The 14,411-nt window shown below is 52.7% G+C and overlaps 2 protein-coding genes across 2 annotated transcripts; both read left to right on the top strand.

Moving 5' to 3' along the window:
- Window positions 1-2,865: 2,865 nt before the first annotated feature.
- PG986_006172 (uncharacterized protein) lies at window positions 2,866-4,217 on the top strand (the record flags this gene model as incomplete). The annotated part of the gene is made up of 5 exons (XM_066842394.1): window positions 2,866-2,989; window positions 3,042-3,387; window positions 3,442-3,760; window positions 3,819-4,057; window positions 4,118-4,217. 5 exons carry the CDS (start codon window positions 2,866-2,868, stop codon window positions 4,215-4,217), a joined length of 1,128 nt encoding a protein of 375 aa, XP_066702256.1.
- A 2,884-nt stretch (window positions 4,218-7,101) lies between these two features.
- Window positions 7,102-10,331, top strand: PG986_006171 (glycosyltransferase family 35 protein; the record flags this gene model as incomplete). Its single annotated transcript, XM_066842393.1, has 8 exons — window positions 7,102-7,150; window positions 7,238-7,348; window positions 7,550-7,870; window positions 7,934-8,199; window positions 8,261-8,770; window positions 8,829-9,745; window positions 9,796-9,868; window positions 9,927-10,331. The coding sequence occupies 8 exons, from the start codon at window positions 7,102-7,104 to the stop codon at window positions 10,329-10,331; spliced, it is 2,652 nt and encodes an 883-aa protein (XP_066702255.1).
- Between the last annotated feature and the right edge of the window lie 4,080 nt (window positions 10,332-14,411).

The following is a 14,411-nucleotide window of genomic DNA, read 5'->3' as shown; positions in this document are numbered from 1 at the left end:
TAAGGAAAAGTAGGGGTTTGATCCGCCTTTGCATAGCGCCGAACCGTCCGAGATGGAGAGATGTATGCATTATGTAGTTAGTTAGGCAGGCTTACATGGCATCAATCCTCCACAACGATATGCAGAGAGGTTGGCGACAATAGGATCAACTGCGGTTCCTCGCAATGACCTGGCCGGCAAACAAAGAACACATCATTCTCAGCACGAAAGCAGCTTGCACCGACCAGCCTCCTACCCAGCATGTGGCCCACCACCGGCACCACCACCACGAGCGAGTGTCATGCCATGTTTTGCCGATGCGCCCTCGTCTACACCCTAAGCTGCTTCCGACCTGGCGATGGGGATCGTCAATGCCGCCCTTCTTCTGGTCCTTCTAGAACCAAAGAACTAGAGGACCAACTACCGGGCCATGGTGAAAACGGCACACAAGGCCTACCAACTGAAACGCAGCAGAGGTTAGTAATTATGGGGGTGCAGGTTTTAGGGGAGCCAATGCGGGTCGCGCGCCATAAATCCGGTGGCCTCTACGGAGTGCCCGTAATGTGCTTGTTCATACTCGCAGTCAATATTGCAGCGGCCAGTGACCATTGCTTTCTTCCCTAGGTGGCTGGTTAGAAGCAGGGGGTGAGATGCCAGACTCTCCAAGACCTGTTTAGGACAGTCCAATGTGCCAACAATATCATTCCACGTTATATTCATGGATCAGTGACAGTCTGACCCGGCGCTGAGTATCGGAGGATTTTAGCAGCGCCTATCAGTACCATAAATAGACTACGAACCAGCCTGCCAGCCTTACCAGTAATAATAGCTGCAAAGTTTCTGATGAAGCATTCTGTAGCTCGCGGAACAGTAGGCGTACACCAAGCAGCAGCTTGATCGGCGATTCTTTGGATGAGCGCCCCGGCATGGTCCAGGCTCAATAGGGATATCACGTAGGCGCCTGAACAGACTTGCTATGCGAAGAGGGACGGGGGCCCAGGGAGCGAAAATGCCGTGATGATACTCTTGTCCAGGGAGCCAAGAGTGCTTGCCCAACTCTAACCTTGTGGTCGCGGTAAAATCTTACTCTCTGGGCACAACAAGGAATATAGGTGTAATCCTGCGCACATCTCGTGCAATCTATCCTTGCAGTTGGCGGTTAGTCATCCAATAAATCGATGTCTCCATCGCCTGCTGCTTACCTTGATCTTCTTATCCCATTGGCATCATTGCAATCAACCTCTCTCCCCGGGCTGTCCATCAACTGGTCCTATGTTACCTAAGGTTTGATCTCCCACTGAGCTTTACCCAGCAAGGCAGGCGAACAGTTCCTGCCAGTCGAATTGGATGAACGGGGACCAACCAATTGAGAAAAGGTGCCCGATTAGATGTACCTGGAGTTGACCTGCCTGCCCGAACGAACAAATCCCCATTTCCTGCCGGCCCCATCGGAATCTCGGTCTAAGTCGCCCTGCCCAAAGAAAGAGACCGAGCGACTTCAATCGCCATCTTCTCTTTTTCTTTTTCCTTTTCTTGCCTTCGTTTCCAGCACAGCATCGCCGAACGTGCCTGAAGAGATCGCTATCAATTCCCTGTTCGACGTTCCAATTGCGTCCCGAGGTGCTCTGTGCTACAAGGCAGATAATCTGGCCTGATCTGTCCATAATCTCCCTCTTTCGAGGTTGCACAGAGCGGCAGGACACGGCCGGGCCGCCTCTCGAGTCTTTTCGACTACCTGCCTACCTGCCTACCAACCTACCTACCTCCTACCTTACCTAGACAGGCCAGGGTCCAACCAACTGACAGACAGTACCCGACACTCCCATCGACTGCGCGCAGAAGAAGCCCGTCCGTAAGTCCACTGTTTCCTTTGATTGTTCGAGGGGGGATATTGACCTCTCCTCCTGCGGCTGGCTGCTTTCTTTATTCCGTTCAAACATTCCTTACAGCCTCCGTGTTTGGCACACCCTCAGCCCAGACCGGCCTGGGGTCAGTGTACAATGCATCGCATGTAAATGTCAGGCCGGAAAATGGATCAATTGGCATCTACAGTAAGCTGCATACTATCTTCCCAATGTGGACCGCGTCCAGCGGTTTGACCTACTGTTTCTGCCACTACCGGAATGGCCTTGGCCTGTACTGCTCCCCCACTTTTTTTATGTCCTGTCTACGCCTTCCCACACAGTCCCAGTACACCCGAGTCGATCGGCAGTGCTTCCAAAAAGCCCGACTAAGGCCTCTCTTAGCTAGGCGGGTGAATGACGGCGGCCGGCTACACTCGCACTCGCACTGCCTTTTGCCTTTGCACACACGGCTCCCCTTCCTCTTCTTCTTCCATCGCCAACACTCCCTGGCTCATTCAAACCCTTCCTCGAATTCCATCATCACATGCAAAGGCCTGGAGATAAGATCCTGCGGGATACATAGGGTTCCTTCCTTCGCTGGGCGATTGATTGACCGTCATAGGTAGAAGCTCGAGAAACCACGGCCGAAACTCCATCCCAATATCGCCTTAATTCCGGCACCGCTTTCCGCTAGCTACGTTACCAGCCATTACTCCCGCCTGCCGCCGTGACGTTTTGCCAAAGGCATCAGCCCAGGTCATTTAAGCTTCGCGCCGCTGCTTCCTAACGACTCAGTCAATTCTTTGCTTTGTCGCAAGCTTGACCGACATTGTCACAGCACACCTTTTCGACAACGGCACCTCTCTCGACAGCTCCTGCGACAGAGTGCAACTCACGAAGCCGGCTTCTTTTTTTGCGCCGTGCAATGAGTTTATAGAAGGTCGCCTGCTCCTCTCGATTGTCAGCGCAGGCTTCGGCACGCTTTGCGGGTGATTTGTGGATGACGCCAAAGATAGGCATTTCGATACGACACGCCGCCGTCATGGGGTCGTGCATGAGCACTAATAATGAGGAGGAGGAGCAAAAAAAGCGAAGCCAAGCAATCGACAGGGTCCTCGACGAAGATTCTAAGAGGTTACGGCGAGAATGCAAGATTCTGTTGTTGGGTAAGAAAATCGCCCGGCCCTTCCGAACGATGGCACTGCTAACCGAGCGCAGGCTCTGGCGAGAGCGGGAAATCAACAATTGTCAAGCAAATGAAGATTATTCACTTGAAAGGCTACTCCGAAGATGAACTCTACAACTACCGAGCTACTGTGTTCAAGAACCTCATCGAATGCGCCAAGGCCGTGATCAACGCCATGGAACAGTTCGGTATCGAACCCAGCAACGAAGGGAACAAGGAGAACTGCGAGTATCTCCTGAAGTATACAGTCGAATCTGGACCTTCCGCGCATATTGAACCGAAGGTTGGCGCCGCCGTGCAAGCGATATGGAGTGATCCTTGTATCGAGGGCCTAATGGAACACCAGACAGAGTTCTACTTGATGGATTCGGCCGGATAGTGAGTAATTGGCTGCTGGGAGCTGGTCTATTGTAGCTAACGAATCGTGACCAGTTTCTTCGACGAAGTGTCCAGGATTTGCGCCCCGGACTATCTTCCAAACGAGATGGATGTCCTTCGAGCTCGCACCAAAACGACGGGTATCTACGGAAACCCGCTTTCAGATGGGAGCACTCAGCATCCAGTAGGAACCCGTCCCCCGCCTCTGCATAAGATTGCGACCCAAACTAACCGCGAATACAGTATGTTTGATGTTGGCGGCCAGAGGAGCGAGCGGAAGAAATGGATACACTGTTTTGAAAATGTCACGTCCATAATATTCTGCGTGGCACTCAGTGAATATGACCAAGTCCTCCTCGAGGAGAGCAGCCAAGTATGTTGCATTGCATAGCCAGCAAACTCGCCACATCAGCAGGCTGACATGGAAACAGAACCGAATGATGGAGAGCTTACTGCTGTTCGATTCGGTCGTGAACTCGCGGTGGTTCATGCGGACAAGCATCATCCTCTTCCTTAACAAAGTCGACATATTCAAAGTCAAACTCCCCAGATCACCACTGGGCAACTACTTCCCCGACTACTCGGGAGGAAATGATGTCAACAAGGCTGCCAAATACTTGTTATGGAGGTTTAACCAGGTCAACAGGGCCCATTTAAACCTCTATCCACAGTACGTATCTTCTTCTTCGGCGTTGTGAAAGCAGCGAGCCATACTGACTTTGGTGGGCAGCCTGACCCAAGCGACGGATACGTCGAATATCCGACTCGTATTTGCAGCCGTAAAGGAGACGATCCTTAATAACGCGCTTAAGGACTCTGGAATTTTGTGATCAACTACCCTCATTGATTTCCCGAAAAGTTCTTTTGATTGCTGCCAGTCTCACGTTACTGGGTAGCTACGACCACGAAGCATTGGGCCGGCGTTTCTCTCAGATGGTAATCTGTTTTGTTTTGTTGATTGTTGTTTTTATGTGCGAGCTTTTTTCTTTGGCGAGGCGTTCCGGGTCCAGCGCTATTGAATGAACGATCTTCATTACACTTTCTCGCGGCATAGGGGATGGGTAACGGATTGGACCGGAGCAGGATGGCAACGAGGGCATGTTGGGCAATTCCCATCACCTGAACACGGGTTGGATGGCTGCTTGGGGCACATGGCTCATCGCTATGCAGTTTGGACTTGCAATATCGGGAAGAAGCAGCTCAAGAAATTTGCTGCAGCTGATGGATGCTGCTTGGGTGTGTGCTCCCTCATCTGAGTTGACAGCGAGGGTAACGACTAGAGAATAGGGTGGAAGCGAAGAGCCCGAAAGGAAAAGTCACGATGTTCTGGTAATGGTACTCCTGTCCCCCCATACCATAACATACCAGCACTAGTATATCAAAACACCGCTCAAATACTAATTGGCCGTGCGCTACTTGAATGCCACACGCTCCTGTATGATACATGTACCGGCCAAGCTTCATCATTGATTGCCCTTGTGACTGCGGAGCCATCACATGACGGATACATGGACACGCAACCACAATCATCGAGACTGGCACGGTCTGGCGAAAAAGCATCCACAGACAAAGTCGAGGCGATATCACGAATGGGTTAACGATGAATGAAAGGTGTCCATCTCCTCCTGAGCGCCAAACTACATAGATCATAACCCAAGAGCGGATGAGGGCGTAAAGACTTGCAGTATTCGGCATCAAGTTGGTCATGCGAGGTTTTGCTTTGATATGAAGCTCCAAACACGGTAGCATCAAGACGCGGTATGACGAAAGCAAGTCTAACAAGCTGGCGAATCATATGTTGTCCGGTGGGCGGAGATGCTGGGACAGCAGCGTTTTCAGAAAGCTCCCGGCTGCATAACGGTTGCGTGGGTGTGGTGTGGGATATGCAAGCAGCAACGACGGCGGAGGGACATGCGGATAGAACTTGCAGTGAAGTTGGTTCGTGATGTCTATTGGCTCGGGCCACTGTGATATTATTGCGAATACAGCTGCCAAATGCAGATCGTGATGGCCAACCCGAACGATATAAATCTCTTATAGCCAAGTCCTGTGCGTACTCTGAGCATCATGGATGGGATGTTTAGTCGGATCAGGCAATGAATACTCCGAGGTATATAGAGAGGAAGATTGATTTAGGTCCTTTTCTTTCCCGTAAGAGTGGGTTCGTATCCCTCAGGTAGGTACCTGGTAGGTAGGCTCCCCTTGCCTGCTTACCTCCCCCCCTTCCAGCCAGTCCAAGAAGGTGGAGACGCTAGGTACCAGACGGCCAGCTACCCCGCACGCTTCCAGTCTCTCCAGTCTCCCTCTATCAACCCGCTATCCGAGCGCCCAGTTCACGCCCGCCTGCCCACCTGCCCACCATGCCCCTGCAGGCTACTTACTCCTCCACACCTCCAAACGCCCCACGAGCTGCCAGACTCTCAAGTGGAATGAATGGCTCGACACGCCCCTTGCAAACGCCAATGATCGGTTGCTTACCTGCCTGCCTATTCAACAAGATGTACTTCACATGTATGCAGTACTGCATGTGCCTACCTACTTACCTACTCTGCTGCACGATATTTTATTAGCCCATCGAGGGAGTGAGGTGGCGGCTCGCGCTCCCCTTCTCTGATGGTTAGTGTCGTGTGGACTTCTTGGCTTTACGGCATTCTCGCTTCGTCGCCTTCGAATTCACGCATCGTTCGACATTGGCACTGCATAGTGGGTTGCGGCTTACCACTTTAGGAGGGCAGGCTTGCTTCACCCAGATGAATTGCATTCCGTAGAGCACTACCAGTACAGGGATGACTGGCTACTACGCCGCAAGAACACCACAGCTCGAACGAGTAGCCGCCATGGCCATCAGTGGCAGCTGTTGATTGCAGGACCAAATGGCGTGACTGGCCCTGGTAGACCTTCGTTGCATCTGATTCTCTTGTCGAGTCGTCGTCATTGTGCTTCTAGCCGGCCGAAAAGGCTCGACGTTTCGCCAGTAACTCGCAGACAGCACCCGGACTGTAGCCATCCACATCCCCTCCTCCGCCAATTGTCGGGACCAGTCGGTGCCGGTCGGTGGGCAGACACGAGCAGGGGGAGCTATCTCCAAACCTACCTTACCTACATGCCTACATCATGCAATAAATGTTAGGTACTCTCTTTTCTCCCTCGCATAAGTAGCCGGCTTCGTTCTCTCTTGAGCTTTCCTTTCTTCCAATGTTTTCGTGACCCGTCGTCCATCTCCTCCTCCATCCACCCTTGTCACATCTTCAAGAAGGTTGAGGTCGAGCCTTTGTCGCAACACACCTCCTGCGGCCACAGCCTACCTGTCTGCTCTCGAGAGTACCCCGCGGCGATCCTCGCTCTTCTCTTGGACGGCCGCCTACCGATCAACAACCCTTTTGGTTTACCCCACCTCATTCCCACCATCGATCTTCGTTGCCGTGAGTACTCCCCCCAAGAGCGACGATATCTCCGCCCTATGGGAAGCAGTCAACTTAGGCTGCTTCCTGTGTGCCATGTCCCCAAGTGTTGTTACGAGGGTTACCTCAAGTCTGGGTGCTGCGGCGATTGGGGTTAAGTCAGATCGACAACCGGTAGCTGGTCCTGGACGGGTTACACCGTTGGCAGCTTCTCAATATAGCCTCGCAAAGTTGCTGACCTATCACTATATTAGGTATCGTCCAGCTTGACCACGTCCTCTTCAGTTGAACGCTCCAAAGCTTCACGCCCAGCATGGCCACCGAGCAGCGCCTGCCCACGCGAGAGCGTCGTCCTTCAATGGGTTAGTGATGCATACATACACCCACTACAGCTACGGCGGCTAGCAAGCTCCTCATCAAAATATATGTTGGCTTACAAACGATCACAGGAGCACCCATTGTCGACATTGTCGGATCCGTTGGGCCTGCCGGAATCTCTCGGCCCAAGCACAAGCGTACCTACACCGGATTCGGAGCTGGTGAGGTGAAGAGTGTCGAAGGTAAGTTATCAGCTCGCTTCTATCCCTGCCCGGCACTGCATATACTGGAAGCATACCGGGGCTCCACCTCCGTGCGGTAACCCCCTGGACACAAGACATGACATTTGTCACCACGTCACGTCGAGCCTGGGACAGCTACTTGCTGATGCACACACCCAACCAATCACGACCTATTTGCTGACTGGCGATGGCTTTGGATAGCTTCTATCCCCGAACCTCAGCGCGAAGCTTGGAAGAAGCACCAAGTCCAGGGCTTCACCGACAAAGATGGGTTCGAGAAAGAGGTGGTCCGTCACGTCGAGACCACGCTCGCCCGTAGTTTGTTTAACTGCGACGAAGGGGCTGCCTACTCGGCCACCAGTCTTGCCTTCCGCGATCGCCTCATTACCGAGTGGAACAAGACACAGCAACGCCAGACCACGGCCGATACCAAGCGTGTTTACTACCTGAGTCTCGAGTTCCTCATGGGCCGGGCTTTGGATAACGCTATGTTGAATGTCGGATTGAAAGACGTTGCAAGGGGTGTGTATAGCCCACACAAGGCCGGACTAGTTATTAGCTTACGTGCTGACAGGTGTGTTTCAGGTGGGATCGACGAACTTGGTTTCCGGATCGAGGACATCATTGAACAGGAGCATGACGCCGCTTTGGGCAACGGCGGTCTTGGCCGCCTTGCTGCCTGCTTCCTCGACAGTCTCGCGTCTTTAAACTACCCTGCTTGGGGATATGGTCTGCGCTACAGATACGGTATCTTCAAGCAGGAGATTATCAACGGCTACCAGGTTGAAGTTCCGGACTATTGGCTAGACTTCAACCCTTGGGAGTTCCCACGACATGATGTTACTGTCGACGTAAGTTCGATGCCATTCTTGCCAGTCTTGTTGGACCAGTTCGTCTCTAACTACGTCGCAGATCCAATTCTACGGCAATGTCCGCAAGTCACAAGACGATAATGGCAAGACTGTTTGCCATTGGGAAGGCGGCGAAATCGTCACCGCTGTCGCCTACGATATGCCAATCCCAGGCTATGCCACCCCTTCGACCAACAACCTCAGGCTCTGGTCCAGCAAGGCTTCCAGTGGCGAATTTGACTTCCAAAAGTTCAACAATGGCGACTACGAAAGCTCCGTCGCAGACCAGCAGCGAGCTGAGACCATCAGCGCTGTGCTATACCCTAATGACAACCTCGACCGTGGAAAGGAGCTGCGCCTGAAGCAGCAATACTTCTGGGTGGCTGCCTCCTTATACGACATCGTCCGCCGATTCAAGAAGAGCAAGCGCGCTTGGAGGGAGTTCCCTGACCAGGTTGCTATTCAGCTCAACGATACTCATCCCACGCTGGCTGTAGTTGAGCTGCAGCGTATCCTGGTGGACATCGAAGGACTCGAGTGGGACGAGGCGTGGAACATTGTCACGTCGACTGTAAGCCATTTGTTACCTTGAAATTCTTGCTTTAATATGGTCGCTAATTAGTTTCTAGTTTGGTTACACCAACCACACTGTTCTTCCCGAGGCCCTGGAGAAGTGGCCCGTCGGCTTGATGCAGCACCTCTTACCACGACACTTGCAGATCATCTACGACATCAACTTGTTCTTCCTACAGAGTGTGGAAAAGAAATTCCCCAATGACCGCGATATACTTACGAGTGTCTCGATCATCGAGGAGTCTCAACCCAAGATGGTTCGCATGGCTTACCTCGCCATTGTTGGGTCTCACAAGGTCAACGGTGTCGCCGAGCTCCATTCCGATCTTATCCAGACTACTATCTTCAAGGACTTCGTCAAGATCTTCGGTACTGACAAGTTCACCAACGTCACAAACGGTATTACGCCCCGTAGATGGCTGCACCAAGCGAACCCTCGCTTGTCGGAGCTGATCGCATCCAAGACTAGCGGCCACGAATTCCTCAAGGACCTGACACAGCTCAACAAGCTTGAGTTGTCGATCGATGACGCGGCGTTCCGCAAGGAGTGGGCTGAGATCAAGTACGCCAACAAAGTGCGTTTGACTAAATACATCAAGAAAACACTAGATGTCAATGTCAACCCGGCAGCTCTGTTCGACGTTCAAGTCAAGAGAATCCACGAATACAAGCGACAGCAACTCAACATCTTCGGTGTCATCCACCGTTACCTCGCACTCAAGGCCATGAGTCCGGAGGAGAGAAAGAAGCAGCTGCCGCGTGTATCCATTTTCGGCGGAAAGGCAGCTCCCGGCTACTGGATGGCTAAGCAGATCATCCATCTCATCAACAATGTCGGCGCTGTCGTGAACAAAGATCCCGATATCGGTGACCTGCTCAAGGTTATCTATTTGGAAGACTACAATGTCAGCAAGGCCGAGATGATCGTTCCCGCATCAGATCTTAGCGAACACATCTCCACTGCTGGTACCGAGTAAGTCTTCCGGAAAGTTATTTGATGCTCTCCTTACTAACTGTGACCAGGGCCTCCGGCACTAGTAACATGAAGTTCGTCTTGAACGGCGGTCTGATCATCGGCACCTGTGATGGAGCCAACGTGAGTGATTCTAGTACTTATCCCCTGCGTTTTAGTTCCCTACTGACCTAATCATAAGATCGAGATCACCCGCGAGATTGGCCAGGAGAACATCTTCCTCTTCGGTACTCTCTCTGAGGATGTCGAAGACTTGCGCCATGCGCACACCTACGGGTCTCACACCGTCGATGCTGATCTAAACAAGGTGTTTGATGCTATCCAGAGTGGCACCTTCGGCGAACCCAATGACTTCGGTGCCATGGTTGCCGCTGTCCGCGATCACGGTGACTACTACCTGGTCTCGGATGACTTCCAGAGCTACATCGACACACAGAAGATGGTGGACAACGAATACCGCAACCAGGATGAATGGGTCCGCAAGTGCATCCGCAGCGTAGCTCGCATGGGATTCTTCAGCTCGGACCGGTGCATCAACGAGTACGCTGAAGGTATCTGGAATGTCGAGCCACTTGCGATCAAGTAGTAAAAGTGAGCTGTGACCGAGTAGGAGATGTAGGCTGATGGATGACGCAATGGCCACCTATCATAGAGTAGAACCGGCATGTTTGAGACAGTTGGAGAAGGGGGGCTAACAGACTGGCGTGGCACGTAGTATTCTTATAATGAGTAAAGAGACATGTCCTTGGACAGATGAACACTCTCTGGCGGATAAGACCTGGGACCTGAGACCTGGGACTCTTGTCTTAGTAAATATCACTACGTTTCGTGGTAAAGTTGCTTAGTTGTATCTTCGGAGACCAGCCGAGTTATTGATGGCATGTGTGACTCGTGCGTGATGCAAGTCGGATTCCATATGCATGCTGTCTCGGGTTCAAGCCAAGTATCTTATAGATATTACAAGTACGTAACATATGATAAAGCCATCTCCACATACAGCGAGTTGTGCGTATAAGGAAACTAGTACCTTTGCACGGAAGAGTGGTTTTCCCAGACGACAGCTACGCTCCAGAAAGCCACATCAGTCTGTCTGTCTTCGGCAAATGGGTGCTTGAGTGATGGAATGGGACATGTACGTTTGTACGAACGGCCTATAACGGTCCTGCCTATCGAGACGTTTTCAGTTTGAAGTGGAAGTATAGTTCTGGTATGTGTTATATCGATACGCATACAACATTCCTCGATACGACCTAATGCTAGCTGGGCCTGGGGGGTTACCAACTCGAACTTCGAACCGCTGAGGACTCTATCTGTATCCTCGAACTCTCATTAGAGCTACTACAATCCTTACACTCCTTGCTCGTGAACAGGCAACCCACGAATCACCAGGCCCCACGAGCCCCCATAGGGGCACCGTCCGCTGCCGCGGCATATTGAACATCGTCTGGCTCCTTATCACGTTGGATCATGAAGTTCGCCGGGGGCGGTCATCGAGCCCCTGCCTGGTTCTCGGCAACACCAGAAGCTTCTCGGCCCCAGCTTCTCACCGATTACTGGATCAACCTGAGCACTCCCGGCATCATCTCCGAGGCGTCGTTGAGTGTCGAGTTACCGTAAGGCCCTCCACCCGCAACCTAATCACCCAGGTGAGTCCTATATGTAGTCATTTGATGCATACGCCGTGTGCATGTTTCTGCGGTTGCTGGCCCAGTGGTGGCGACGGTCAACGGGCAGTCAGTCTGGCAGGTGCCGATGGCAAGACAACGCCTTCTCTCAGAAACACGCGGTAAATACGCGAAGAAAACAAGCTACTCGGGTCTAACGATATAGGTTCGCGCGAGTAGCACAAGTGAGTATCTTAGTCTGGCAAGGCGATGAAGGAAAACCACATCACGCGGGAAGTTGTTCTTGGACTGATGGGGCTGTATAGAGAAACTTGGGGAAAGGATGTGCGCGAGCGAGCGAGCGAGGCCGTGCTTTCCGTCGACCGGTGTTCCATTCGTTCGTTCACTATCGTCTCGACGACGACGACGATCGTCATTTATACTGCTTCAGAGGGAAGGGCTCAGCTGAGCTCTCGTATACAGAATGGATCGCTGGCGTGGCTGTGAGAAACGCGAAGGTGGGGATGACTCGGGGGTGCGCCGGCCAGGCCGAGCAAGATATCTGGTTCTGCAAATATCGTATGCCCTATCTATGCAACTTACATCCTGACTTGTGTGTGCACATAAGAGCGGTCAAAGCAGCTTGAACCTTTGCTACAAGTGGTTATAGTGAGTCGTAACTTAGGCCGGGGTGGGTTGGGATCTGCAGCGTCCAAGGCCATATAAGAAAAGGGATGAAGAAACCCCTGAGCTGCTCTCGCGAGAACAAATAACCACTAAAAGATAGGCACTCTAGGGAGCCGCTACTGATTTATATGAATGCCAGTAGTCTTGAACTCGTTGAAAGGAAAGCGGATAGTCTTGCTCCACATACTCGTATCATCCATTACATTATCTCCTGGAGGGCGAATAGTAAGGGGGAATGGAGAGAAGGGGATTGCATCGAGGTCAGCCTGGCCAGGGCTCTAGCGAATCTAGACCACCACGCCATCTATTCCAGCCGTTGCTCGGGGCCTTTGGGGGGTTACTTCTGGCAGTAACCCCCCACCCCCCGGGCCAGGACTTGGTGGGTGATTGCTACGTACGTACGTATCAGTTAGCTGAGGATGTGTCCCGCACCCCCCTGAAGACGCAATGAGAGTGCTTTTCTTTATGAATGGCCTGAAGCCTTGGATAGACAACCTTGCAGTTACCCCATGCGGCATGCAAAGATCGTCAGGGACCAACGGTCACCAACCAGATCTCGAGATCAACGGAAAGAGCTTAATTGCTCCCGCCCACGGGCCAGAACCATGGACCCTCCGGACGGCTGCTAGTCGTCTGGTTGGTCTGCAGCCTGGCCGGCATGCAACACAACGGCGGCCGGCTCTCCCGACGGATACGCACTCAAGTTTGCGAGAAGAGAAAACCGCGAAGCGTGTGTCATTCTGGTCCCTGGCTGCATGTTATGTTCCCACTTGCCTGGCCATCGGACGGTCGCGAGAAGTCGAAGAGCAAAAAAAGAAAAATTAAAAAAAGAATAAAATAAAAAAAATCATGACTTGTTGCCGTGGTCCTGACAAAGATTGGCGGGGGGGCATGAGGATCCCCCATACGCAAGTGTTTTGGAGAATGACGTCACCGAAGCCAAAATTTCAAGATTTTGGCCGTTGTGAAGTGTAGCTGGGGGCCCAACCTGGTCGCCAAGCTAGCGAGAGGCCCAGCCCACGAGCCCACCCCGACACTGACACCACCCAGCATCCTAAGCATCCAGGCCCGTGCAGAAGCTGCAGGCGCGCTCCTTGTCTCATCGTCTGTCATTGTGCCTGACGCCACCGGTTCTGGGCCACGGAAGAGGGGTCCAGGAAAATGCAAGATCAGGTATCTTGTTCGCCAACTCGGCCGACGGTCCGAGTTTTTAGCAGGATTTGTTAAGCAGCCGCTGCCCCCCGACAGCTTTAGGAGCTTTAGCTCCGAGCTGGGCTGATCTTGTATCTTGTATCTACCAGATCTGGGCGCGCCGACGCACACAGCAAGGCGGCAGACTGCACATGTGTTTGGCCAACGTGCAAATGCGCATGCGATGTAATACACGCAATCTGTGTGTGTCGGCCATCCCCGAACACACGCCTACCATTGGGAAGGAGAAGAGCGAGACAGTGCGCATCGAGGTCAGAAGGAGGGGCCAAGGGCGTCTGAACCAAGGGTCATGGGGATTGCGGGCATCGATATTCCAGACGGCCGATAACGACATTTCGATGCAATCCGCAATGTCGCAAACTCGAAGTGTGCATGGATGTAGTCAGCCGACAATTCCGAAGGGAAACCACGTTGTACAGTAACGGTCCCCATCCCATGGAATTGCAGACCGCCCAGCAGGAGGAGGGGTGCTTGGGGGTGGTTTAGGGGAAGCCATCCAGCTCAGGGCTACGCGGGAAATTTCTGTCACAAGTTGAGTGATGGGGAGAATGGGATTTTGGTAGTGCCAATCGGTCGATGAACAGCCGTTTGGTCGATGATCGGATATTACATACTGCAGAGGGTCGCTGCTAGTAGGCACACTTGCTAGGCACATCACTTGTTAGGCAATCAATCGCACTGCTGCTGGGCACTGCTGGGATGTTTCCTGCCCCTCTACCCTGGACTGGTACAAGCTCGACAAACCGGGCTTATCCCTTCTGAGCCAGATACATCCCCATTCGGGATGGACAGGCACTTCTTGGCGACCCCCAGGTTTTTCCCTTTTTTTCGCATCTCCAACCCAAAACGTAGCAGGAACCAGACAAAACGTAATGACGTCACGCCCTTTGGTACCGTTCTGATTGGGCCGTCTTTGTCGGCGGCAGCAGTGCTTCTTCTCGACCAGTCAGAAGAACACCGTGCGCCAGCGTCTCTGACCCCCGTCACATCGCCTATTGTGGCCTAGCTGGAGCGCCTGCCGTCTACTTCTCGCCAATGCTGTATTACTGTTTGCGAGGACACCGTACGAGCCCTGTCGCATTGTGCCGAAGCGCAATCCCCAGGTCAGACCAGCCAGGCCAGGACCGTACTCCGTCCCGAACAAGCCTCGCGTGCCGCTTAGC

Source organism: Apiospora aurea (assembly GCF_038362705.1).
Source record: "Apiospora aurea strain CBS 24483 chromosome Unknown utg000004l_segment0_segment0, whole genome shotgun sequence".
NCBI classification, from domain to species: domain Eukaryota; kingdom Fungi; phylum Ascomycota; class Sordariomycetes; order Amphisphaeriales; family Apiosporaceae; genus Apiospora; species Apiospora aurea.
The sequence above is the reverse complement of the archived record's forward strand: the minus strand, read 5'-3'. Positions and strand labels throughout refer to the sequence as shown.